At 36.9% G+C, this 25662-nt stretch overlaps 1 protein-coding gene across 4 annotated transcripts in view; it reads left to right on the forward strand.

The window, feature by feature from the left end:
• The window catches only part of Zcchc7 (zinc finger CCHC-type containing 7), a 173171-nt gene that overhangs the window by 139853 nt on the left and 7656 nt on the right, over positions 1-25662 (forward strand). For all 4 annotated transcript variants that reach the window (XM_013351847.1, XM_013351849.2, XM_005362117.3 and 1 more), the window contains one exon: positions 9805-9840. In XM_013351847.1, coding sequence (XP_013207301.1) covers positions 9805-9840 — 36 coding nt within the window. The remainder of the gene's footprint in view (positions 1-9804; positions 9841-25662) is intronic.

Raw genomic sequence — 25662 nt, forward strand, 5'->3', positions numbered from 1 at the left:
TACAGGCATATACTAACCATACAGGCATATACTAACCATACAGGCATATACTAACCATACAGGCATATACTAACCATACAGGCATATACTAACCAACATGCAGTATATCCAACCATTTGTCATCCTCATCATTGTCACTTGTAGAGTCCACAGTTCCCCAGTACCATTGTCATCTACAGAGTCCACAACCTAGAACTACACAATTAAATTAAAATTGGGGTGTAAAAAATCAGTATAATAAGGAATTTTACAGTGTTGTATTAGGCCACATTCACAAATGTCTTTGGCTACACTAAATAGTGTACATAATTTCTCTTGTAACTTTAAAATATCTGTAGAATGATTACTATATATGCTTGTTTATATGTATCTGTTCATGATTAAATAAAATAAAATTACGTACCAGGTTATTAACCTTGATTTTCCTCTGCACACTGAGAATAGAGACAGGCTAGGAGATGTAGTTAGCTTTTCCTCTAATTTTTTTTATCATATTCTTTCATTTGTATAGAAGGAGAGAAAGTGATAATTATTTTTGAAAGAACTCAGTATAATCCAAACTCAGTGTCACAACCTGTAATCCCAGCTACTTGGGAAGCTGAAGCAGAAGGATCACCAAGTTCCATGCCAGTCTGGGCAACTTAGTGAGAACTCCTAGTAAAATATGCCAATTAGAACTGCTGATATAGCTCAATGGTAAGCCATTTGCCCAGGCTGGATGGCAGTGTTACTATGGTTATATCAAGAGTCATAGATGCATTTTTATTTCTCTTGTTCTTTATTGCCTATTTTATGATGAGGTGTATTCATTTTTATCTTACATATTCAAGGTGTAATGAATACTCTTCTATCTATTACATATAAATATTTTGTGTCATAAATACCTTGGGAATAGTATAATCAGCAACCAGCATCTACTACTATCGAGTGTTTTTAGCCATTCTAATAGATGTGTATTACTGCTCTTTTTTGTTTATGTCTGCCTAGTGACTAACATTGTTGAATATCCTTTTGTGTGTTCATTTTTATCCTTGGGTTGTCTTTGATGAAGTGTTAGATCCCTTCCCATTTTTGATTGTGGTGCTTATTGTCTCATTATTATGTTAGATATAACTCTTATTGCCTATATTATTCAGAATATTTTTCCCAATCAACAGCTTATCTTTTTACTCTCTAGGTTGTTCTTTGACTAACAAGTTTGTAAATTTGAAGTGCGACTTATTGGTCTTTCTTTTTGTAGCTTATGTTTCTGGTGCCATTTCTAAGAACTCTTTACCCAACCTCAGAACATAAAAATTTTGTCCTGTAAATTCTTTCATATATTTTACAGTTTAATATTTTATGTACTGGTTGTGGGTTCATTTTGAGTTAGTCTTTACATAGGTGTGAGTTTGTTTTCACCATTCATTGAAGTCCACCCTTTGCATGTTTGTTAAAGATTACATAACCACACTTGTATGAATTGATCCCTAAATTTGATTCAGTGGTACTGATTTATACATTTCCCACAATACTGGTACCCAGCTCTTGATTACTATAGCCCCACAGTCTGAAATCCAGATAGTAAATATGATTTCTGAATGCTTTCTCTAACTACATTTCCTTTCTCTCTCCAAATGATCACTAAATTAGCTTTCTTACCTGTGATAAATCCTGGTTGAATTTTGATTATTGAGCTTAATTTATTGACGACCATAGGGACAGTTGACTCTACTATACTGAGTATTCAAGCCCATAAATACTGTATGTCTTACTACTTTGTTTGGTTTCTTTTTTAAGAGCTTTAAAGATTTCAATATCTACATGTTCCCCTTTTAAATTTACACATATTTTTATTGCAATTGTACCAAATATTTTTTACCAAATTATTCTTCAGTCATTTATTGCTTATGTATAGAAAAATATTTAAGATTAAGTATTTGCAGTAATTCTCAAATGTTGTAACTTATAGTTAGCTTGGTTTTGGTTGCCTGTCTTTTCTGTGTTTACCATGAGTGTTCAGTACTTTTATAATTGTGTGTGCCAAAGGTCAGTGTCAGTTGTCTTCTTCAACCACTTCTTCCCATTAAAGCTAGAGCTTCCCGGTTTGGCTAGACTGTAGCTTGCCAGCAAGGTCCAAAGATCCTCTTTTCTCTGCCTCTCCGACACTAGGATCACAGGCGTGTGCCACCTTGCCCTGCTTTTTACATGAGTGCTAGGAATCAAACTCATGTCTTTATGCAAACACTTTACCAACTAAGCCAACTCCCTAATCCCCATAATGATGTTTTTAAAATTACCTTTTACATTAGAATTGTGAAGGATCAACAGCACAACTCTGGGCCCAACAGCACAACTCTGGGCCAAAACTGTATTTGACATACCCTGGACACTGTGGGAATCTTGAGAGAAAAGGAAAAGAGAATTTCCACAGAAGAATTCCATGATAATTCCATAACTAGATAACTGGAACTGAGTGATAGAGCACAGTCATGAGTGGAAATACTTAATGTAGTTAATAAAGGAACTGATTTGTTTCGTTAGATTTTTGTTACTTGAGATGCAGTTTATATTTTGTAGGGGAATGTGTTACAGTAGTGTTGCAGGGATATCCAGGATACACTTAGAGCAGCAATAGGACAGCTCTGGAGGGGTGGAGCCGCAATGGGACAGCTCTAGGGGGGATAGAGCCACTTTAGGACAGCTCTGGGATGGCAGGGGAGAGGGGTTAGAGCCACAAATGGCAGCTCAGCCCTAAAAGGTGTCCTGACTATCAGGAAGCCAGGCTACCTGAACCTGGGTTGCAGTGGGGGATGGTCTCCCTGCAGGATATAGGGATCCTGCTCTTCTCCTGGAGAGCCTCAACAGCTGAATTCTGCTCTGTTCCCCAGCCCAAGATGTTTCTTCTTTTGCTAACACTCTGTTAAAGGGAAGCCCCTTTCTGCCTGGTCTTGCTTAGCCCCCTTAAGGAGCATCCTAGCAAGGTTCTGTTCTGCTCCACCTTGCTGAGCCCCCTAGGGAGCATCTCAGCAAGATTTTTCAGCTCAGTCCCCGAAGGGGCATCCCAGCCAGGTTCTTCTGCTCTGCACCTGCAAATGAAGGTCCGTCTCCCAAGACTCTTTTGAGAAAGAGATTTATTTGGGAAGGAGGAATCCAGGAGAGTGGCTGCCTCTGCCAGGGAGGGATTAAAGACAGCCTTAGGGCAGCTTTAACTGAAGGGGTAGAGAGGCTTATATAGGGCTTCTAAGGGGCGGAGTTTTCCCAGGGAGAAGTGGGATTGGTTAGTTTTTCCCTGCTCACAAATTGGTCAGTGTAGCTGGTCAGGGGCAGAGATGATGGCTCTGACTTTATGGCCAAACTGTGTTTCTTTTTTTTTTTTTTATTTACTATGTATACAATATTTTATCTGTGTGTATGCCTGGAGGCCAGAAGAGGGCACCAGACATCATTATAGATGATGATGAGCCACCATGTGGTTGCTGGGAATTGAACTCAGGACCTTTGGAAGAGCAGGCAATGCTCTTAACCTCTGAGCCATCTCTCCAGCCCCAAACTATGTTTCTTTCACTGGTCCTTTTTAGCTTTTTTTATGACCAGGGCAAATTTCTTTCACTGGCTCTGATTCTAGGGACAAAGTGTGTTTCTTTGACACTAGTTTCAAAGCCAGGCACATGTCTTTAGTCCTGGGTTCAGGGATAAAGATATTTCTCTCCCTGGCCCAGGTCTCAAATCCAGGGTGTGTTTCTTTACTGACTCTGGGTTCAGAGCTCAGGGATTGGTTGGTTTCCTGCTTCAGTTGTCCCTTTTACCCTACATATTTTATGTATGTAAATATAAATAATGTCAAATTCACTGTTTCTTGGGCACTATCAGAAAGCTTGTGACAGTTAAGAATTAAACATAAGTTTTTGTTGCTGTTCAAGTATAGGAATGTCAGTATTTAGGACATGGAGGCACTAGGCAGGTGAGATGACTTAACAAGTAAGACACTTGCCACAAAGCTATATGGCTTGAGTTTGATTTCCAGAATCTACATGGTAGAAGGGGAAAACCAACTCCAGCAAGTTGTCTTCTAACATCCGCATGCATGCACACATATAAATGTGAATAAGTAAGTGAATAAATGTAAAAGGTTGTCTAGAAAGAAATGTCAGAAATGAAGAGATAGTGCAGTTGTTAAGAGCACTTATTTTTACAGAAGACCCAGATTCCATTCCCAGCACCTACGTGATTGCTCACAACTGCAGCTCCATGGGGTCATCAGCTGTAGACATAGTGCACACATATGCACCCAAAACACTCATGCACATAAAATAAATAAATGTATAAAAGTTAATTAAAGGAAAGAGAGAAGAAATGAAGGTTCCGGCCATGGTAGCGTGCCATTCAGGAGGCTGGGAGTGGGATTGCCTCTTCAAGGTCAGGCAGGACTACATAGTGAAACTCGGTCTCAAAAACCTAACCAAATAACTAAATCCTTAAGTCAGTGAAAAGATAGATGTTCTGAGTAAGTTGAAAGTTGTAAAGAAATTCAAGATACTGGAGAACTGGAGCCCCTCTTCACCTGTGCACGTTATTGTGTAGTTACTAGCGTACCATCAAGATAGATTTCCAGACGGGGAAACTTCCAAGTTTATCCTTCCCTGCTGGAAATCGCTGGTTACTGTTAAAAAGGAAGTGTTTACAAAATGCTGTGACCATTACTGTTTCGACATTGTAAGGAAAGGAAATCAACTTAGTTTGACAAAATTGAGCAAGAACATGTCACTTTGAAAATGGGGTGGAATGCTACTGGTTTTCACCAGTAGCCAAAAGACTTTGATTTTTATGTTGTCAGAAGTTAGCTGTAAGATACAAAGTCAGATATTATCTGATCCAGTATCCTTTTCTATGTACTTTTGAACAACTGAAAACATTAAGTAGACCTCATCTGAATGTCTTAGGTGCTCATCAGTTCAGTTTTTTCCACTATGAAGAAGGGAGCCACAGTGGCTACATCTAAGTAAAATCTAGTTTACCCTTTCCTTTTTGTTTCTTTGAGTCTTTGCTTTCCTGCTAGGTTTGACCACAAAGAAGAGTTGACCATGATCCAGTGGAATCTTGGCTACCTTATTGATGTCCATTTGTCCATAACCATAAAGCTTCAATAAAAATATACAGAGTGCCAGTCTCGTTACTGTAGTAATAACTATTAACAGTTGAGCACTTGCAGTACTGCAGGCATTGTTCTAAGGAATTAATCTTATTGAGGCTGACCATCCCAGCACCCATTGAGAGAGTTCTGAGAGCCCCTTTTACCAGTAAGAAAGCTGAGACACAGAGGTGTATAATTTGCCCAAGACAGTGAGTACAGGGCCCAGGATTTGAACCCAGCCATTTATTTGGTTCTGGCATGTCAGTTTTAACTCTTGTGTTCTCATGATTCTTTGTCTTCATTTTCTTCTATTGTCTTGCTTGCAGTATCCTTCAATAAAAACAGCGTATGTTAGAAGATTAGCAGCTGTTTGTAAAATGAACTTGTATCAGTCATCTGGAATCATAGATCATCTCCAGAAACATTTGCGATTTCTTATACAAAATTCTTTTTCAAAAGAAAATGTCACTTAAGAGAATTGTGTGTGTGCGCGTGTGCACTTAGTTTTAAATATTTTTCTGTAAAATAAGGAAAATTTCATTTTCTAATAAAACTGAAATGTAATCTGGCAAACTTTATACCCTTACAACTGCACTTAGGATACTACCAAAAAGTCAATATGTTGTACAAAAAAAAATTGCTTGTCAGTTTTCCTGATTGTAGAGGATTATCAGTATAGAGACTGATTAAAAATTGACCTTATATAAAAACCTGGTTCTGTGTAATCTGGTTCATTTTGGAAGCAGCTTTAAAATATTGATCAGTGAATGGCTCTTTATACTGATTGCTGAAAAAATGTAGATTCTGCTTACATTGTCACATATAGGTGATGTACATATGTATAAATGTATTTGTGTTGATGTGTTTTATAGCTTCTGTTTACCAAGAATAGCCAGTTTTTATGCAGAGTAGAAATAAAGCAAGCAATCTTAAAACAGTAACATTTTGAGTTTTAATTATAGATTTCTGTAATTTTAGACCTTCAAGCTGTTTTTCTGTATAATTTTATTTAAAGTAAATGTTAGGATACTCTCTTAAATTTATCCCCTAAGATAAATTCTAGCTCACATATACTCCGTGTATATGCAATAGGAAATGTAAGTACATTGTATGTCAGAGGAACACATACATGCACAGTAATTACCAAGTGTTTGGACAGTTGGGTGACTTGAGAGGAGTATGTTGACCAAGCTCCAGCATAGGGTCCTTGATTTGAAATGAAGGGATCTAAAACGATATAAATGTGTATATGGGAGAAGTTACACTGACAGTTGAATCCAGAAGCTGGAATCTTTTCCATCACTTCTCATTCAACAAATTTTAAACAAAAATTATTCTCTTAAGTTTTTGTTTTATTTAAGCTATTCACCATCGATGAATATTGCTTGTTTTATTAAATCTTTTGTTTTGCTGCGGTGACTTAAGGGGCCATCTCCTAACAGCAGAGGCTCTGACAAAGCACCAGAGGGTTCTGTTAAAAAGTTATGTTCGTAATTGTCGTTGTCGTGTCAGCGCCTAGCTGACTGGGAGCTGAAGGATTTTTGTGAGATGAGTAGCTGTGCCAGCAGGGACCCAAGTCTCCTGGGCTGGCCGCGCTCTCATTAAGATTTGCCGCTAGCAGTGGCGGTGTTCAGCATGTATGTGACGTGCATTCTGTTATTGTATGCTTGGCTTGTCAGCCTGCAGCTTTCTGACACTCACTTATGTCACTCTTTATTCAGAGAGGAAGAAGCTTTTGATAATTTGACAAGACAAGCTCTTAAACGATCTAGGTCATGGCCTTCACTGTCTGTGATTGTGAACATATTTCCTGAAAGCCCTGTCACTCATCACAGCTACATTTTCTCCCGGGGAGCCACAGGCCTGTCCTGGTCTCTTGTCAGCTCATACATTTTGGTTATTCATATACCAAATACAGTACTGAGGGGTTTTTTTCTTCCCTTTTGCAAATGCTAGCATGTTAGTAAGGCTAATCCTTTCTCCTGTGCTGTGTTCCCAGCAGGGCTGCGTTCAAGGGCTCTCTCTAGTACAAGGCAGACAACTGGCCAAGGGGAGCTGAGGAGGAGGAAAGGCCGCTTAGTGCTGTTTTTGTGTTTGTTCATTGTTGTGGAAATATGAGAACTGGTGGCAAGGGCCTTGTCTGTTGAGCACTTGAGTCTTGGTCTGCTGTCAGGGGCTGTTTAAGATTGAGTGTTTTATTTTCTTTGATGTACGCATTTGAGAATAGGGAAGTGGGAATTAAACAACAGATGCCCTAAGCCGTTGTTCTCATAAAACAATAATTAGCACCTGATAAATTTCAATATGGGTCGAAATGCACAATATAAACTCTCAATTCATCTGGCATAGCAAACTGTGTTGATACATCTTTGAATTTTATGAATAATAACAATCAGTTATTCATGTATGTTTATTATCCAAAATACAATAGACAGGAAAACAAGTAGGGCAGAAGTTGGCAAACAGTGTACCACATTGCAGAAACAGATGTACAAGTACGCTCTGTGTGTTCAGTTCTGTGACTTAAGGACACCCTGTGGGTCCGTCTACCTGATGTCAGTAAAGGGAGAGCACCGAGGCAGTAATAATACAGTTGTACTTAAGGTTTATTATATTTTTACTTTCCATGAGCTACACAGCTGACTACTCATTCGGTTTAAAATTTATTTTAAAATAAATTAGACTAAGTTTTCAGTTGCAATAGTTGGCTTTTTCCTTTAGAAATTAATTTACTCCACCTAAATTTTCCATGCAGTAGATATATAAACCCAAATTCTTTGCCATTGTGTTTAGTAAGAAATTTTAAAATATGTGTATGTGAATAATGCTAAGAAATGTTAAAAAAAAAAAAAGAAGAAACACTGTTAAAGCTTTAACATGTAAAAATATAGGATTTTAAATTTTGATTAGGGATTGCGGTTATGTTTCATACTTAAATACTTAAACAACTTCCTGTTGACCCTTCCTTTGAAGTCTCTTTTCTAACCTTGCATAGTGTTATGATTAAAATAGTAAAATGAAGCTGTGCATAGGAATGCTAAATAAAAGTGCATACAAAATAGCCAGGAAGAATTTTTAAATTGTGGTGCTATTGTCTAATAAAAGAAAAGAAGCTTCAGGTCTTTCACTACTAAATTTCTGTATCAGTAATCATCTTCGTGTACAGAGCAATCAAATGATTGTTCAAAAACCAAGTAATTCTTTCTTTTATTACTAAATTGCTACTACACTAGAAAAGGTCACATGGTAGAGTGGCATTCTGCCAGTCTATGACAACTCAGTGATTGTGATTTTTCAACCGTATTATTCTGAGGATACTGTGGTAATCAAGAACTATCCATAGCTAATGTATAAATAACTACTTGCTTATCTCTATAGTAATCCAACTCAAATTATATGTACACAGCAAAAAGCTTATGCTAGAAGGTAGGAAATGAGCATTTAAAGATATATCATACATTAGGTATTTGCATGTAAGTTTTTGTATATTTCATCCTTAAGGACTTTTGTAACCAACAACTTGGTAGCTATTATTTATCTGGTTCTAGCATTGTCTTTGCCTCCTGAGCTACTTTTAATTTTCTATATTTAGTTTTTTTTTGTTTAGTGTTATTTATCCAGAAATCATTGGCGTAAGTAGTGGGTTTTTTATCAGATACTTTATATTTTATTAATATGCCATTAAAACTGGAAAGCTGACCACTGGGCATTCTCACTTATACACTTTCCTACAGAAAATTGCATGGGCTAATTAAAGTGCTTAAGATGTGGTTTTGGGTTTGTTTTTGTTTTTTTTTCAGATGAGTTATATTCTTGTCTAATCATTTAGGTGGTGTTTTTAGTAGAGATTTTGCTATTGATAGTTGCTGTCATCAACATTTTATTTCTGCAAAGATGGTTAACTGATGTGCTAAATAGTGCTGTTAGAGGCAGTGTTTCCTCAGCAAGGTCATAATCTGCCATGAAGAGATGGACGTGTGACTCAGGGAGGGGTCTCTACTGAGTCTGTTGCTGTTGCCGAATATTTTGTTGTTATCTGTTCTGATTTCACTAAGTTCATCTTTGATAGAATTTTTGAGGCTTTGTTTTGTTTTTAGATTATTTCTTTATAAATATGAACATGTAAAATTTTGACACTTAAGAGAAAGGGCTTGGACTTTGATTTTTTTGCTTGTCTTTCTTTTTTTTTTTTTAATTCTCTTGTTCATCAAGTTTTAAATTAGCACCAAATGGTTAAATAAAAGATAGCAACTGTTACACATAACACAATGAGGGCTTCTTAGACACAGTTGCTCTTAAATAATTGTCTTCTGTCCTGCTATCAAAGTTAAGAATGCTCTTCTAAAAGATGTATTTTAGTCTTATAGATTTTGACCACGGCTCTTGGTTTAATAGTTTAACTGAGTTATGACTCTTTATCACACCTTAGTCCCCAAACTTCTAACCTGAGAAGAAAGAGAAGAGGAAAACTTTGTTACTGGCTTCCTGACAATAGCAGGGAGTGTGTTAAACCAGTGTAAAATTCAATTAAACTGTCTAGCCAGGTTTTTGAAGCTGAAATGCAGACCCTTTCTGTTAAGCTTCTTATTTTCCTGTGACCGACACCGGTGGATGCTGGGTTATGCCAAAACCAACAGGCTGTAAAGTACCTTGTTTCATGCTCCCAGCTGATCAATATTTTTATTTTCCAGGCTTGCCCAGAAATCTGGAGGCAGTATCACCTAACGGTGAGTAAAAACACCTTTTTATTTTCCCCAGGACCCAGCCTATTTACCCTTCTCTGAACTGCTGACCATAAAATATAGACAAGCATCTTCTGCAGCAAGATAATAAACATCTACAGAGTTTGTACTGAGAAAGCAATAATACACCTTTCCCTCTCTCCTGCCCACTGCCTGTCCTTTATTTTTCTGTTTTTTAAAGGTTTCAAAGGATTTTTATTATTCACGTCATTGAATGATTATATCATGATAGTCTCAGGCTTAGACTGTATTCATTAAAGGGGAAAGTATGCTAGAAACTGAAGCAGTGTGATAATCCGGTGCTTGTAGAATGTTGTTACCACCGTCCATAAGCATACAGCACGCAATATCATTCATTATCATTTTCCTGCTTTGACTGAGATAAGTCTTAAATGATTAGAAAAAACGTAGTGTGCCGCTCCTAGGACAGTTCAGTTCTTCTGTCCTTAAAACTCTCTTGACTTGTTCATATTTCATAATAATACATGCTTAATAGTCAAATTATTCAATTCTGATTTTTTAAGATTTTAGTCTTAGTAAAAGCAGAAAATAACTGTTGCTATACAATCCAGCTGACTGCTCAGCATTATGAAGTCAGCTTACTTGACGCTCCAGCTGAAACACTGTCAAGCAGTTCTCTGTTGCCTTAGTGTTCATTCTCAGTGTATTAACTGTGCTGAGAGACAACTTTTAATTATACAGTTAAATAACTCAACATTATTAATAATTGTTAAAGTTTAATATATAAATGGTTTTGTGTATAATAAGGCAAGTCAGATAAAGGAAAATCAGTTTTTTAAAAACATACTGCTTTCCTCTTACAGAAATAAAAAGTGAGCCAACAGGTAGACTTTCCCCCATTGTCTGTCCAGGCCACAGTGCCATGGATAGTATCTGTAGGTTTGTTATATTAAATAAAAGTCATATACATGCCTATATATTCTATACATACATGTGACAGATGCAGTCAGTGGATTGTGTGTGGTATTGTAGCAGTTCTTTGGCAACATAATTGTAGTAAAACCCTTACAGCCTAACCTGGGGGGAACAGAATTGTTCTTGTACTTCTCAAGATCAGAGTCTCTGTATAATAGTGCAGCTACATTCATTGTCTTTATTAAATATTATAGTAGGTTTTACTTTTATTCTGTTAGCTTTTCTACTAACAAATTTTATATAACTATTATTGAAGGATAAAAATTAGCTTCAAATGTAACAGAAATACCTAAAGGTTTGTTGGATTTTTTTAGCATTTCAGAAACATTATAAAAAGAATACAGATCTTTTAAAATAAAAATAAAATAAATTCATTTTTATTAGAATATAATATATTCTATCTGTAAGAATAACAAATTCAATTTGAAAACTTTCCATATCTGGAAACCTGGTTGATTTTCTTTCAGAAAATATTAATGTAACCATTGTAATTCACCAAATTTTAATAAACACTGAATTACTATACAAGAATAACTGTAACACTACTATGCTTATAAATGTGTAAATACTTTATCAGTCCATCTAAAATATATCATTTTCTAATTATTAAATTGCCTTATCAGTATATGAACAATATGTGAGTCCCTGCCTGTAATTAAGTGGTATTAATAGTGAGAGCGGGCTGCATGCTGATTTTCGCATCTTCAGCCCTTTACTAGGCGATGGACTGCCATCTATTGACTCAGAGCAGCCCTCACATGTGAACCACACATCCATCACAGCAGTGGTCACAGAAGCAACTAGGTTTGAAATGCTACCATATATTCATTCCAACCAGCCCCCTTAAAACTATGGAATAGTGTGCAGTTCAGTGTGGTGTGTTCCTTTCTTTTCTAACCCCAGGGAACTGTGCTTCAGAATTAAATTTATTTTAAAAAGTTCAGTGTGAAACTGTCTACATAGAGTGCTTTTCCACATGCTGCTGTGTGGTTCCCAGCTGATGAAACTGGAAGCTCATTTCCAGAACAAGCACACTCTGAGCAACTACAAAACCGGGCCTGTCTAGGAAGCCTTTCTTTCACAAGCATGTAAGGATGGCAGTGTTAATTAACATAAGTAGACTTGTGAACTCTCAAAACTTCCTTAAAATATTGCCAAATAAGATTACAAAAGAGAAGTGTTCATTATTTTTAGTAATTTCATCAAAAGTAAAATGAAATCTCTAACAGATTGTGCCTAAAGAGAGCTTTTTTAAAAAACAAACCTGACTTCATTAATAAAAGGCAAGTCCATCATTCCAAAAGATGCATGTTGATAAGATTCTAAACACACACCCAGCATAGCATGTGGCTTCACTGCTCTTCTCTGTGCATCTCAGTGATTAATAAAAGTCATATTAATTATGATATCTCTGTTGATCTGGACACATATGTGAGGGGAAAATTGCTTAACAATTACATAATTTCCTGCAATAGCTAATACTTTTACTTCCTAAAAAGTGTTAGAAGTTTTTAAATGTTTTAATCATATAACCCTATTCTTTACATTGAAACTTCTGCCTTCAGATTGTTAGCAGCCTTGACTTTTTCTTCATTCAAATAACACCCTGTCAAGAAAGAAAGCCCCTTCTCTCATCTCTTCATTCCGCATGCCATAGTAAAAACCCCAGGCTGATATGGCACCAGAAGAGTTCTAACCAAGACCTTCTACCTGTTAGAACTGTAATTGGACATGCAGTAGACATTCTTAACCTGCTTACTTAAAAGTAATCAGGAAATTTTAATTTGGAGGCTCTATGTATTAAGAACCAAAAAGGTTAATGGACCTTTTATGTTTAATTTTGTCCTTGTTCTTTTTGTATGGGCTTAAAATGTATTGCAATCTTACTGCTTATTTTAACGAAAAGTTTCAGAATAAGGAAGGAAATTAATTAAATGTTAAGTTTTAAATGTTTATTCATAATGTTTGGAATGTTAGAATTTACACTTTAAAAATGGAAGTATTTATTAACTGTGCAATAGAGAAGAGAAATGAATTTCCTTGCTTCCTTTCTGGCCCAGGGAAGTTTATGGTCAGGATTTACTGGTAATCAAGACCCTGAACCCAGCGAATGGCAAGTGTATACCCTTACTGACCGCAGTTAACAGCAGTCATTTTGTTCTCCTTATCTGGAAACACCAACTTAGTAGTAGTATATTTTCTGAGTTTCCAGTGTGAATTTTACACCAAATCAGAACTTACCTCCTAAAGAATTCTAAGCCATATGCTACAGAATGTTACCCCAAATAGCAACAGACTAAATGCTAACTTTAGAGCTGTTCTACAGTCCAGGAGCAAAGAATGGGGAAGTGAGTGTAGGTTCTGAAGACACAGCCATTTGATTCTCTTTATCTTGGGACTGAAGTATAAGGAGGGGTAAATAACAATTTTTAACTCCCTAATGCTAAAATGCCATGTTTTTCTTTAAAAATAACTTAAAATAAAAAAGCAAAATATTTTTAAAAGTCAGTCTCAATGGAGAATTTTTTTTTTTTTTAAGAAACTTCCTTTTGGTTGGATGTGTTAGGAGTCTTGGGTGACTTTCTGAAAGCCTCTTAGCTATCTAAGCAGACCTTCCCACCCGTGAGAACACTGTTCGCACACCGCTTAACTGGGAAGGCTTTGTTCTTTTTCTGTGAGTGTTTGCACGTGTTGGTAAGTGAAACAACAGCCCAGGTGTGTGTTTAAGAAAATAGATTGGCTGGGCATTATCTTTAGAACTGTCCATTCCAAAATAGAGTGAGTCAGTGTTTTGATTAACTAAGTTTTGCTATTGAGATACTATATATGTTAAACTTCAAAGATTCAGTTTTATTTAAAATCCCCTTAAACACTGACACAGTGCTAAAGTTAATGTGTGTGTGGTCTGGAGCTTGAGAAAGCATGTGTTCCCCTTTGTAGTACTTAGGTGATTGATGGGCCTTACAGGGCTCTACACAGCCAGACTGCTTCACTTTTTCTTCTAGTCGCTTGGCATCTAAATAACACAATTTGTTTGTTTGTTTGTTTTCTGGTACTGGGTCTGAACCCAGAGCTTTGTGTACGTTAAGTATGAGCTTTGCCACTGAACTTCAATACCTACAGCACCAATAATTTTTTTTAATAAGCTTTGATGACTTCAGTGATAACAGATAGGAAATGCATTTGAACAGTGACAATTTTTGAAGTTTTTTCACATGGACATTTTATCAGAAATAGATTAGTATTCAATATTTTAAGTATTTTCTCTGCACTTAATATCAAGATTATGATAGATTTTTTATGTCAGTTTTACGATTTTTTAACTTAGTATATAAAAGGTATTGACTTTTAAAGAATTAATTTTTTTAAGTATTTTACAGACATGCCAGAACTAATTGTTGAAAGCAATTAGAAAATGCACTTTCAAAGAAGATAGAACCTGGAATTGTCAATCTCAATAAATGAGATTCATTTTTAAATAAATATAATTTGCCAAATCACCAAAAAGCCGTTTTCTAAAGCTGTCCCTATAAAGGGAAGTGGGAAAGTGTGGACACTGTGCACTATTAATGCTTATTGTTTTTCCTTTCGTGTTTCTTCAGGTCATGTACACATTTCATTTTTTAGTTAAGGGTACAATAAAATAATTTATATTTTATTGAAGTAATAATATTTTCTTATTTTTGAAGGAAAATTAGGTATCCATTACTTTAGAGATTTTTCAATATACTTGACTTTTAATATTTTAATTCAAAATAATTTAACTTGGACAGGAAATCAATATGATATGTTTTGTACAGGCTTGTTCTTACATGAGTGTGTTTGAAGACTCGATGGTGGTGATGGTGATGTAGATACACGGCATCTGAAATGGTGAAGCAGTGGGCAGCGTGCACTGCTGTCGGGTGCTTTTACTTAGGAACACCTGTGCTTTGCCACTTTCTGAATGTCTGTAGTCACCTCACCATTAACTTTCATACTTTTGATCATTTTTTAGATAATCTAAAGATTAGTTTAATCTAAAGATCTACTATAGTTTGTAACTACTTTCTTTATTTGATTTTCAAGACGGTCTCTGTTCCCTCTGGCCTGTTCCATAATGGCTGGAGGGAATGACCAGCGTACTGAGGGCTTGTGTATTCACCAGATGAGCTTCAAGTTTGATTCCTTTCCTATACTGTTTTTCCTGAGGATAACAGAAAAGTAGAAAGTTACACTCAGACATTTTGTTACTTTTTTCTTCCCCTCCCATTGTGTGCAGTTTACTAACGAATGAATCATGTTTAATCACTAGAAAAGAGTTATTAATAACTAAACATATAGCAATTAAATTCCATTTCTAGTAGTTCACATTTTAATAAGTGGCACATATATTGATTTTTTTTATGTCTCCTTAGTAAAATACATACATGAGTCATGTCATCCCAAGAAAACTATTCTTTTTTACTGGGAACTCTGCACTTTGAAAGAATGCCACTTTACGATGAATGTGAATATCAACAAAACAAAAACCCTTAAACTAAATTTTCTCAAGTTTACAGTTGCCCACCATATACCATCTAATTCCAGAAATTATTTTCTAATATGAAATGTTAAGCAATTTTTTGCAGGTTATGTACACATCATAACAGAAATGTATAATTTTAGCATATTTGAGTGGCTATTTTTCATATAATAGATGGGTTTTGCATTCCTTAAAAGTATATTATCAAGTAACTGACTCTTGTGTGCTTCTCTGGGTATTTCAGGGCAACAATAAATGTAAATAAGGTATACATACAAACAAAATGGAAGTAACAGAAAGTGTTCCTTCCGTTATTAAGTACAATTAGGATCAGCATAGTCTTGCAGGTCAGTCCTTTGACGACGGAAAGTACGCCTTGAGCTCTCCGCGAGCAGTGCCTTGTCACCACACAGGCTCCTGTAATAAACAAGAGGACTGTGAGGTTTCAGAGTACTCTTTCAAGTGACTAAAGATTTATGAATTTCTACTCGGATTGATCTGACTTGAAGCTTTAAGTTCAGTGGTCACTTAACTCCCTCATGTATTGGAAAGTCAAGGGAATTATATGTGAATTTGTACATTTGTAAGTATTTCTTCCAGATATTTGAGGATTGGCCTTTAAGTAATGTCAGTAATTTATATGAAGAAAAAAGCTACAAAGTCATATGGCATTGAACAATTAAAGCTTGAAGACATATATTTATATGCATGTATGTATATAATCCAAGTATACTTACATATATACATACATACACACATGCATGCATGTACATAAGATTAAGTTGTACCTTCACCTTAACCAGTTTATCAATATATGAATGGATCCTTTTTCAGAAACAAGAATTATTTAATATGAGAATTCAGAAATCTGTATTTGTGGAAATAATCCATACATACAAACACATACTTCAGTTACTGGTAAGGCCACCAGATTTTGAGACAGGCAGTTCCTTCTGCCTTAGCCTCCTAAACTATGCCCAGCTTTCTTTATTTTTTTAAGTGTGTGTGTACATTATTTCTATTATGCATGTACATGTGCACACACATAATTATAACTATCTACTAGATGTATTATAAGAGCATTTTTCTAATTTGTAATCTCTTATAAATACCCACTTGAGGTTTTTGTTTGTTTTCTTTTATGGGGCTAGCCTGGACTGGCCTTGAACTACTGATTGATTCTTTTACTTCAGCCTCCAAAGATCAAGGATTACAGGCATGAACTGTCATTCCCAGCTAAATACCTACTTTCTATGAATATGCTTCTATACAGATACTTGCAACTAGGAGAACTAAGTTTGGGGCTGTGTGTTAACTTTGTTTATAAAATAAAAGTCTCTGTTTTTGTATGTCTTAGATCTCTGACAACTCCTTTGTCTCACAGTTGTACTATACATGTTTTGAAAAATATGCTATGAAATTTGGACCGAAGGGCGGGCATATCAATGAGTTAATGTTCTGTACCACAAGATAAGGAAAAGAATGCTGACTTAGGGCTGTACTCTGGTTCAAGTTTGATTCTATCATGTAGTGTATACAGAGGTTGTTGTTAAAATGTCTGATGCAGAAGAGCCTCAGCTCTTGGCTTCAGGACTGTGTGAGTCTGCACACAGTGAGGTGTCTGCCGGACTTCACAGCTCTGCTCATAGCATGTAAACCAGGTAAGCTCCGCACAGCACCTCACCTAGAGATGGGTCTGGGGTAGCCCAGACTCAGATTGCTGTAGGGTCTCTGCTCAAGGTGAGCAGAGTGTAACAGCTTCTTCTTGGTCTCCTAACAATGTTTCCTTCTTACAGTTACTGGAGTTACAGTACTTACAAGCCGTTCTCCTTTTCTTATTATTTATACTTGTCTTACTTGTTTCAAAAAAATGTAGGTGAGTAACTTCTTTTTTTTTCTTTTTTCCCAAGACAGGGTCTTCCTATGTAGCCCAGGCTGGCCTGGAATCGCTATATACCAAGCTGGCCTGGAACTCGAGATCCTCCTGCCTCAGCCTCATGAGTGCTGAGATTACAGGCGTGCGCCACCACGCCCAGTTTAGGTGAGTAACTCTTAATTAAGTACAGTAAACAAATTGTTTTCTTAATTTGATTTACCTAAAAACCAGCATAAAAACATTTAAGATTTTATCACAAAAGATTTAAGTTACTTCCTTTCCTATAAAAATGACCATGTAAAGTCCGTATCATACATAAAAATGCAGTGCATGTTTAGCGCTGGGTTTCATCCCCAGCATTAAAGAAAACAGAAGAAAGGGAGAGGGGGAAGAGGAGTGATGATATCACTTTGAGATGCATGGATTAAGCTACTGTGTGCATCATTTTTAGCATAACTTCAATGTCCTATGACTCATTACTGTAAGCAAAGTATATACATCTTTATAGTGAGAATAATAGGAGAGCATACAGCTCACAGCAATGATAGTGTCTTATACAAGGAAGAGAGGGGTCCTTTTCATAAGATAATCTACCAGGGTTTAACATTGTCAGAGAACATCACAAAATATGAGAGCTGCCTGAGCTCTGCAGTCTCCCAGTCTCCCAGCTGTGTGTGGGTTCAGAAAAAAATACAATGCCAAATTAGGCACTTTCTTGACGTGTGTGGTATCTGCCCTCCAAAGGGCACTCCTAGTCCATGTTCCTTATTTTAAGACAGGATGCAACATAAAAACAGAAGACCAAAGCTGGGGAGATGACTCAGTGGTCCAGAGGACCTGGGTTTGTTTCCCAGCACCCACATGGTGGCTCAGTTCCAGGAACCCAACACCCTCTTCTGGCTTCTGTGGGCATCAGGCATACAAGTAGTATTCAGACATAAGTGCAGACAAAATACTCACACATATGAAAGAAAATTTAAATTTTTAAAATGTAGCTTAAAAATAAAACAAGACTACCTTGAGCAGGTCCTTGAAGTGGTGAAATTTTCTGTGTGTTACTGATAGCCAACGGGATTCAATAGAATAAGCAGGCTTGGGGGGGAAGTCATATGGATTTACAGTCAAAATCAAAAGCTTGGAATTTGTTTGGGTCCCCATGTATTAACTAATAAATGCAATAGAGCTATGGTTCTAATCTATAATTATCAGTGGAGGTTTATGTAAGCATTTCATATGGTTGAAAAATAGATATTTAACATGACTTACACTCTACTACAGTAAAGCTGGCGATACAATATCTGATTCATACATGTGTGTATTCTTTTCTGTCCCTTCCCAACCCTCCTCAACCCTCCCCTACATCAAAGCTTGTGGTCCTTTCCATCTGTGTACTAAAAGGTTTCTTTGTAAACCAGGCCATTTGTCCGTCATTGTTTGGGGTCCAAACAGTGGTAAGATACCCTGTCACTGATCCCGTGTGCTATGAATGGCAGCTCCTCTCCGGACAATTGGCGGAGGGGCTGAAAAATATTCCTGAGAGGATTATTTAACCTTTCAATTTAGAGGGCACAAAGCCCAGCTGATTAATGAACTTTCTGATGGGTGCCGATAAGCGGATCTATTTCTTTATTTCCCCTAAAAGTGATTCCTTCTCCTATCCATATTACTATAATCTTAAACATAAATGTGGCAAATAGATTAAAAAACTGCACTAAAGAGTTTATCTGACTGGCAAACTGAAGGAGCTAAATTAAAATTGGTAATGGCAGCAGTGGCTCAGCCTCATATATGGTTTTAAATGCACTGTGTATTTTGAAGAGACTTATTCTCTAGCTTGCCTGGTAATGACTGCTTTTGGTGCAGTCTGGGGCTGGCTTCTGTTATCCCCACCTCGTGCCCCCCCCCAAAAAAAATGAGTTGTGTTATCTGGATGGCTGCAGACACATCCGCACCCCCTTTCTCACTGCATGGGCAGACAAGGTCGATAGCATTACAAGGTATTTGTGGCAGTGCTTGTTTCAGTTTTCAGAGCTGCCAGTTTCCAGGCAGATTTGAATTACAAAAGAAGAAGCTGGCATGAAAATTGAAAGGTTTTATCGGCTGGTCTGAAGCCTCATAGCACATTGCTTATTTATGCAGTCCATTTGCACCAGGAAATATAAAAAGGAAATACATTTTTAAAATAAGGCCATAAAGACCCAGATATGTTTAAGATGGCAAATAAAATATAGATACCTATAATATCTTTCCAGGAAACGATTTTCACTTAATGTTGCACATTACTTCAGAAGAGCATTTATGTTGCCGTCATAAATGTGTGTGTCTGTGTCACTATGTAGGTAGTCTCTGGGGATTAAGAAGGAAGCCCTATGCTAACTTACTTTAAAATTAAAATAGACAGAGGGATAGCTCTGCAGTTGGAGAGCTAGCTACATTGGAAATATTTAAATAGGGTGGTAAATTAAACTTAAACTAACATTTTTGCATTCCATGTAAAATTAGCCATGGCCCAGTGAATAAACGCCACTACCTTCAGAGAAAATTGGGATGCTTTTTAAGCCAGGAAGATTGGGGGCACTCAGGGAGTGCTGCTGGGCTCCTTACTGTCTTGCATATGCTCATTGTTCTCCAAGTACTCAGCTTTTTGTTTGGTTTGGTTTTTGTTGGGGTTTTTTAGTGGGAAATGCATCATTTACAGAAGGATTGAAAAGCAGTCAGTTTAGTAGTTTCTTCTTACAAAACTTTTAGGTAAAATCTATTGCTTTCCTAATGGTATGTATATGAAACTCCACCACTAAAATTTATGCCAATATTATACATATTCACTTTACTTGAACAGTTTTTATTTACTGAGAAACAATACACCCATGTAATATCTTAAACTCTTGATTACATAAAATGAAGGCTTAAATACATAAGCATTTGCTAGTGCAAGGCCTTGAGTAACAACTGGCTTTTCCCATTGGTCACTGCATCCTTTTCACCCATGAGTTTGTACAACTTGAGGCTGTCCACACAAGCTGTAGGAAGGAAGTTAGATGTATATTGGAAATATCAAATCAATAAAGCAACACTCTTACTTTGCTGTAATTCAGATGAACATTGTTCAAGAATCTATTTTCCAATATAAAGTAAATTACTCTCAGATAAACCATGAGAGGTATGAGTTTTTTGTAATTTTCTTTTTTGCCAGAGTCTGGTACCAGTCTCATACTGTCCTGACCTCGACTAATTACTTCATGTAGGTTTCTTCTTAAGCAGAAAACTATCAAAAGCATACATGCCTGCTGCATGCTAATGATGTGCTGTACATTTTTTCATGAATTTTCATAAGGATTTTTCTACGTAGCATGTGTGGCTTAATGATGTAATCACCCGATAGACTAGAAAATGCTCCAAAGGAGACGTTCCGGTCTGTTGTGTCCATAATACATGTTTGAAAAATCTGCCTAATTAAGGAATTACCCGATGAATTGGGAGTCTGTTGGGTATATGACATGGTTTTAATACACAAAAAATATATGTGTTTTACTATATATAGTACTTTCAACACTTTTTAAGGGTATAGAAAAATTAATAGTAATGTCTCCTATGATGCAATAGCTATTATTTTCATTAAGAAAAAAATTAAAACCTTCATAAAAGAAACATAATAGCTTGGAGCAAATAATTCTCCCCGTATCCTCAAAGAAAGTAATAGTGTAAATATTTGCCGGAACATGGACCAAGAGAAAGCCTTGTCCAAATCATGAAGGGCACAGGCCTGGAGTTGAGGTCACAGGTGGAGGACCCACCTCCAGAGACATCAACAGCAAAAAGTGTTAGCCTGCACACTGACAGTACATGAAGCTGTGGCTTCATCACAAATTCAACCCTACTCTCCACAAACAAAAAAAAGGGCTTGCCCAACTTTTAAAGTTTTGCCTTCCTTTCTTCTCTGCCCTAGATGATGACAGTGATACTCTTCCTTGTTCTAAAGATTGTTCTTCCCTGCCTACTCACTGTAAGCTAAATAAAACACTAAGAAGGGCCCTCTCCTCATTACTGGGCAGGTAATAAAAGTCAGAATGCTACCAGGAAACAAGTATTTAAATTTATTCAAACTTTTTCTGCTCAAATGTCAAATAGATTCCAGATAATGGACTTTGAATAAGAGTGTCCCTTTGGTTTGGGATAGCATCTTATTGAGAATTTAATTTTGTGGATTAGGTTTTTAAAATATCAGTATTAAGGCAAGGGCTGTAATAATAGTTTGTTGAAAGAATAAAATTATTTGTAAATAGTTGGAATGAATGGTTGTTCTCAAATATGAAAATTATATCAACTTAAGAGATATACATGCAAATGGAACATATTCAGAAAGATTGAACCAATCTCTACTTTTCTCAGTGTTGTATTTGGTTTTGCATATATTTACCGCAGCCATTTAGTATGCATTTTAAAATATGTTCACATGAAAACTGTCTTGATAAATAAAAACATATGGTCTTGTCTTTGAGCATATGTATGATTATAAAATAAATCTATTTTTCAGTCACAAGAGTAGAAAATTCTCTTTAATTAGTAAAATTGATTGCATATCCTGTATAATAATGAGCTTCCACTAGATGTAAGCCCTCATTGGATCAAAGTCAGTTTAGATAAGGGCAGCCCAAGGTCACAGAGGGAGATGCCCAGCAGGCTCATTTGCATAAAAAATTACTGTTAGAAATAGGACACTGAGGCAGCTCTAGCATTTTGATCTCTTGGCCTTTGTCATGGAGATTCTTGGTGGCGAAGGGAGTAAGGCCAGTGTCCCAGATAATGATTAACTGTTTTAATGGCATTCATTCATTCATTCCGCACTAACTATTCATGCAGAAAAAAGGGTTATGTAAAGTGACATTAGAAGAAAATCATTTGTAATCGTTGCATCAGGCTGCACTTTGAGGAGACATTAGGAGTAAATCCATGGCGTGGTAGGCTTATGCTTTATCTTCTGATATTTACTGAGTTCACTGGTGCATGAAAAGCTCTCAGCAAGAATAGCAGATGGGATGGACCTTTCATAGGTAGTGCTATCTACCAGGTTATTACTTCTATATATTGATAGTAAAGTAATCTCCAAGATATCACCCTACAAATTATTTAAATGTCTGTAACCAAAAAAAAAAAAAAAGAAGCCTGCTTTCATAAATAGTTCATTTAGTATCCATGGGGCAGTCTTGAGATCCATTCTGACTTTCAGACAGTCTTAACAAAGCTGTGTTCTCCCTCACATAACCCTTTGTCAGTAGGGCAGGCCCAAATGACAACCCCAGATCTAGAGCTGCTGACACACTTGGCTTTAAATCAGACTTTAGTGTTAATTTAAAATAAAGAAATACTCTAGAAGCAGTGGTACATACCTTTAACCCCAGCACTCAGACCGCAGAGGCAGGTAGATCTCTGGGCATCTGAGGCTAGCCTGGTCTACATAGTTTCAAACAACCATGGCTAAAGAGTAAAACCCTGTGGAGTGGAGGGGGTAGGCAACATGTTCTAAGGCATAAATATTGGGTCAAAATTTTTTATATTTCCAACACTTGAAATAGTTTAAAGATTTTTATTTAATCTTAGTATAAAGACTTGCCCAGTGAACGTCATTATTGAGTTTTCACTACTGTATTCTAGTACAGAAGTGTGCTCTAATTAGGTAAGATCTAGGCTGATTTCATTCCTATTAAGTCCTAGTACATGCTAGTTATTAAAATGAGAGCATGTAGATAGTGTTTGTCAAGTCATTTACTAATTAATTATTGTGAAACAGTGTAGAATTTCATAACAATATATTACTGCTATTTTTATTAGTAATAATGGAAATTTTTAGCTAGTGACATTATTCAGTTGAATGAACATCAAATGTTTGTGCTCCATCCAAAGGCATAGATGAACATTGAGGCTATATTTGATATTATTCCCTAAATAAAATAGCACTTGTCAATATGAAACATGCTTTCAAATCTTGACTTAAGGGGGCTGGAGAGATGACTCAGTGGTAAAGAGCATTGCCTGTTCTTCCAAAGGTCCTGAGTTCAATTCCCAGCAACGACATGGTGGCTCACAACCATCTGTAATGAGGTCTGGTGCCCTCTTCTGGCCTGCAGGCATACACACAGACAGAATATTGTATACATAATAAATAAATAAATAAATAAATAAAATCTTGGCTTAAACATCTCTTCACCTCTGGTACTAGAAGACTGAGTTCCTCTTCTCTCTGCATCACTGATTTCCCCCTGGTTTTCCAAGTATGTACCGTATTGTCAACATGAAGTAGGAGAAACAACAGGAAACCGTATGATTAATTATTCAAGCTTTTTAACTTATGATATAATTTTATAGGTTTGCCCTTAGAGATATAAAAAAATTAATAGTTTCCCAAAGTCTCTATTTTTTATTAATAATATCTAAAATTCATAAGCTTTTTCTGTGAGTTACGTACCATACCTGTGTGGTACCGAAACATTAGCCCATCATTTGCCGTGTGTCCTGAATTCTAACCATCGACTGGCCCTGTCCCAGGAGGTGGATCCAACAGTGGGTAACTTTTTCCCTGCCTGGTGGATAGACAAATAAACTATTTAGTTTATCAGATGTGACATATTTTGAGGGGGATAATTTTTGTTTTGTTTTTCAAAGGGCAGGGATATAGGGAGCATCACCTGGCGGCCTTATCTTGTATCTGGAGAGCAGCTATTCAGGTGTGGAACAGTGGTGCTAAACTCGATGGAAGGATGTTTGTGTAGAGGGTTCAGAGAACACTGAAGAGGCCAGTGAGGTGATGAGACATACCAAGCATGCAGCAAGGTTACAGGGAGGGAAAAATGTGACCCACTGTAAGACTCTTGATCTTTTACTGAGTGAGAAGAGACATTGTTACAGGAGTTTAGATTGAGAAGTGGTCATGTTCCGAGTCACAAGCCAGAAAAACCACCTTGTATTGAAAATAGGCTCCAGAGATAGCAGCCTCGAGGCCAATTATAAGGCTCTACTAATCATCCCTAGGTTATCCAGGTGGAGCTAGAAATGGATACGCCTGTAAAGCCCATCTATTTTAGTGGTAGGATTGCTATATGTCTACATAAACAAGAGCCACTTTTATAGCGTTTACTGTTCTGGAGGTTGATTGCTCCATTTATCATCAAATACGAACCCTGCTAAGTTGCCAACTGGTTGCTGAGTACCTGTCTACCATTAGTTTCCAGTCCTTTGCTGGCTGTCCAGGCCACTTAAGACACAGATAGAACATTTCCCCTTTGGGTTTAGATGACCCTCCTCACTCTTTCACTCGCTCTGCTTCAATATACGGCTATTCTTTAAATCTTCTAAGATGGCAGGCTTGTCCCTTGTCTTGGAACTTGGCAAAGAATAATCAGTCAGTCGGCACATTAAGATGCCTGATTTTTCCCATATTAGGGTTCCTGCCAGCAAATCAGTCTAAGCCGTCAGCAGTGACTCGTTCACTGTCTTGGTCCATATTACTTACACTGCTGGATATTTTGTTTGTGCAAACATATGTCTGTCTGTGAGGGCTGAAGGGGTAGAGTGGGGCTGGAGTGGTTTGGTTTGTCTGTCTTCCCTCGCGGGAATGTAAGCAGTCAGTTTTGTGTTGCCCACCTCTCAGATACCAGATCTTAGGGCATGGGTTCTGCAGTTACTGTTTCTAGTGAACACTGGCCATGCGCTCAGGACTCTGCCAGCCTCACTGGTGGAGTCATCCTCGGACTTGGGTTCTAGTCTACTTGCTCCCTGCCCCTTCCATTCCCAGTCAGATTTCTTTCGCTGTTTTGTGCTTGGGATAAACCCATTGCCGGCTCACGTCTGCCCGTCCACTCAAAGGAAATTGCTTTCAGCAGTTTTCAGTGACCTACAATTTCCTGACTGCTGAGTCCGATGTATTTCATAGGCTTCATCTTGGGTCATACACATCACTAACTTTTCTCTTTTTCTTCCTGGTTTTCTGAGATTGGCATCGTCTAGCCTGGAGCTTGCTGTGTAACTGAAGCTGGCCTTGAACTCCTGATCTTCCTGCCTCTACCTCCTGAGTACTGGGATTACAGGTGTGTGCCACCATGCCCAAACCATGAATAGCTTTTTAACAACTTCTTCCTTTAAAAAGTTACCATATTTCTTTGGGTTTTGTTTTCTTTCTCTATGCTCATTAGCTACAGATTAATTTCATATCAAAACAACCTTTTTTGAGATTAGGAAAAATATTCTATGTAATAATTTACTAACTTCCTGGTGCTCTACTACCTAAAAGAAAAGTCTGAACCACTGCAGTGACACTTGCCTACCTATGTATATCCCTGTTAAAATCTATTAGTTTTTTATAGAATAGTTGTGTTTTTCATATATCCTAGCTGATAATAGCTGAAGTCGTAAATTCCATTTTATGTACCACGGCCCTTTTCAGTAGCAAAGACTGAGATTTTTGTTTTCCTCAAATTTGATGATGACTTATTAGTTT

The sequence above is a fragment of the Microtus ochrogaster genome, linkage group LG5 (genome assembly GCF_000317375.1).
Source record: "Microtus ochrogaster isolate Prairie Vole_2 linkage group LG5, MicOch1.0, whole genome shotgun sequence".
Lineage (NCBI taxonomy): Eukaryota > Metazoa > Chordata > Mammalia > Rodentia > Cricetidae > Microtus > Microtus ochrogaster.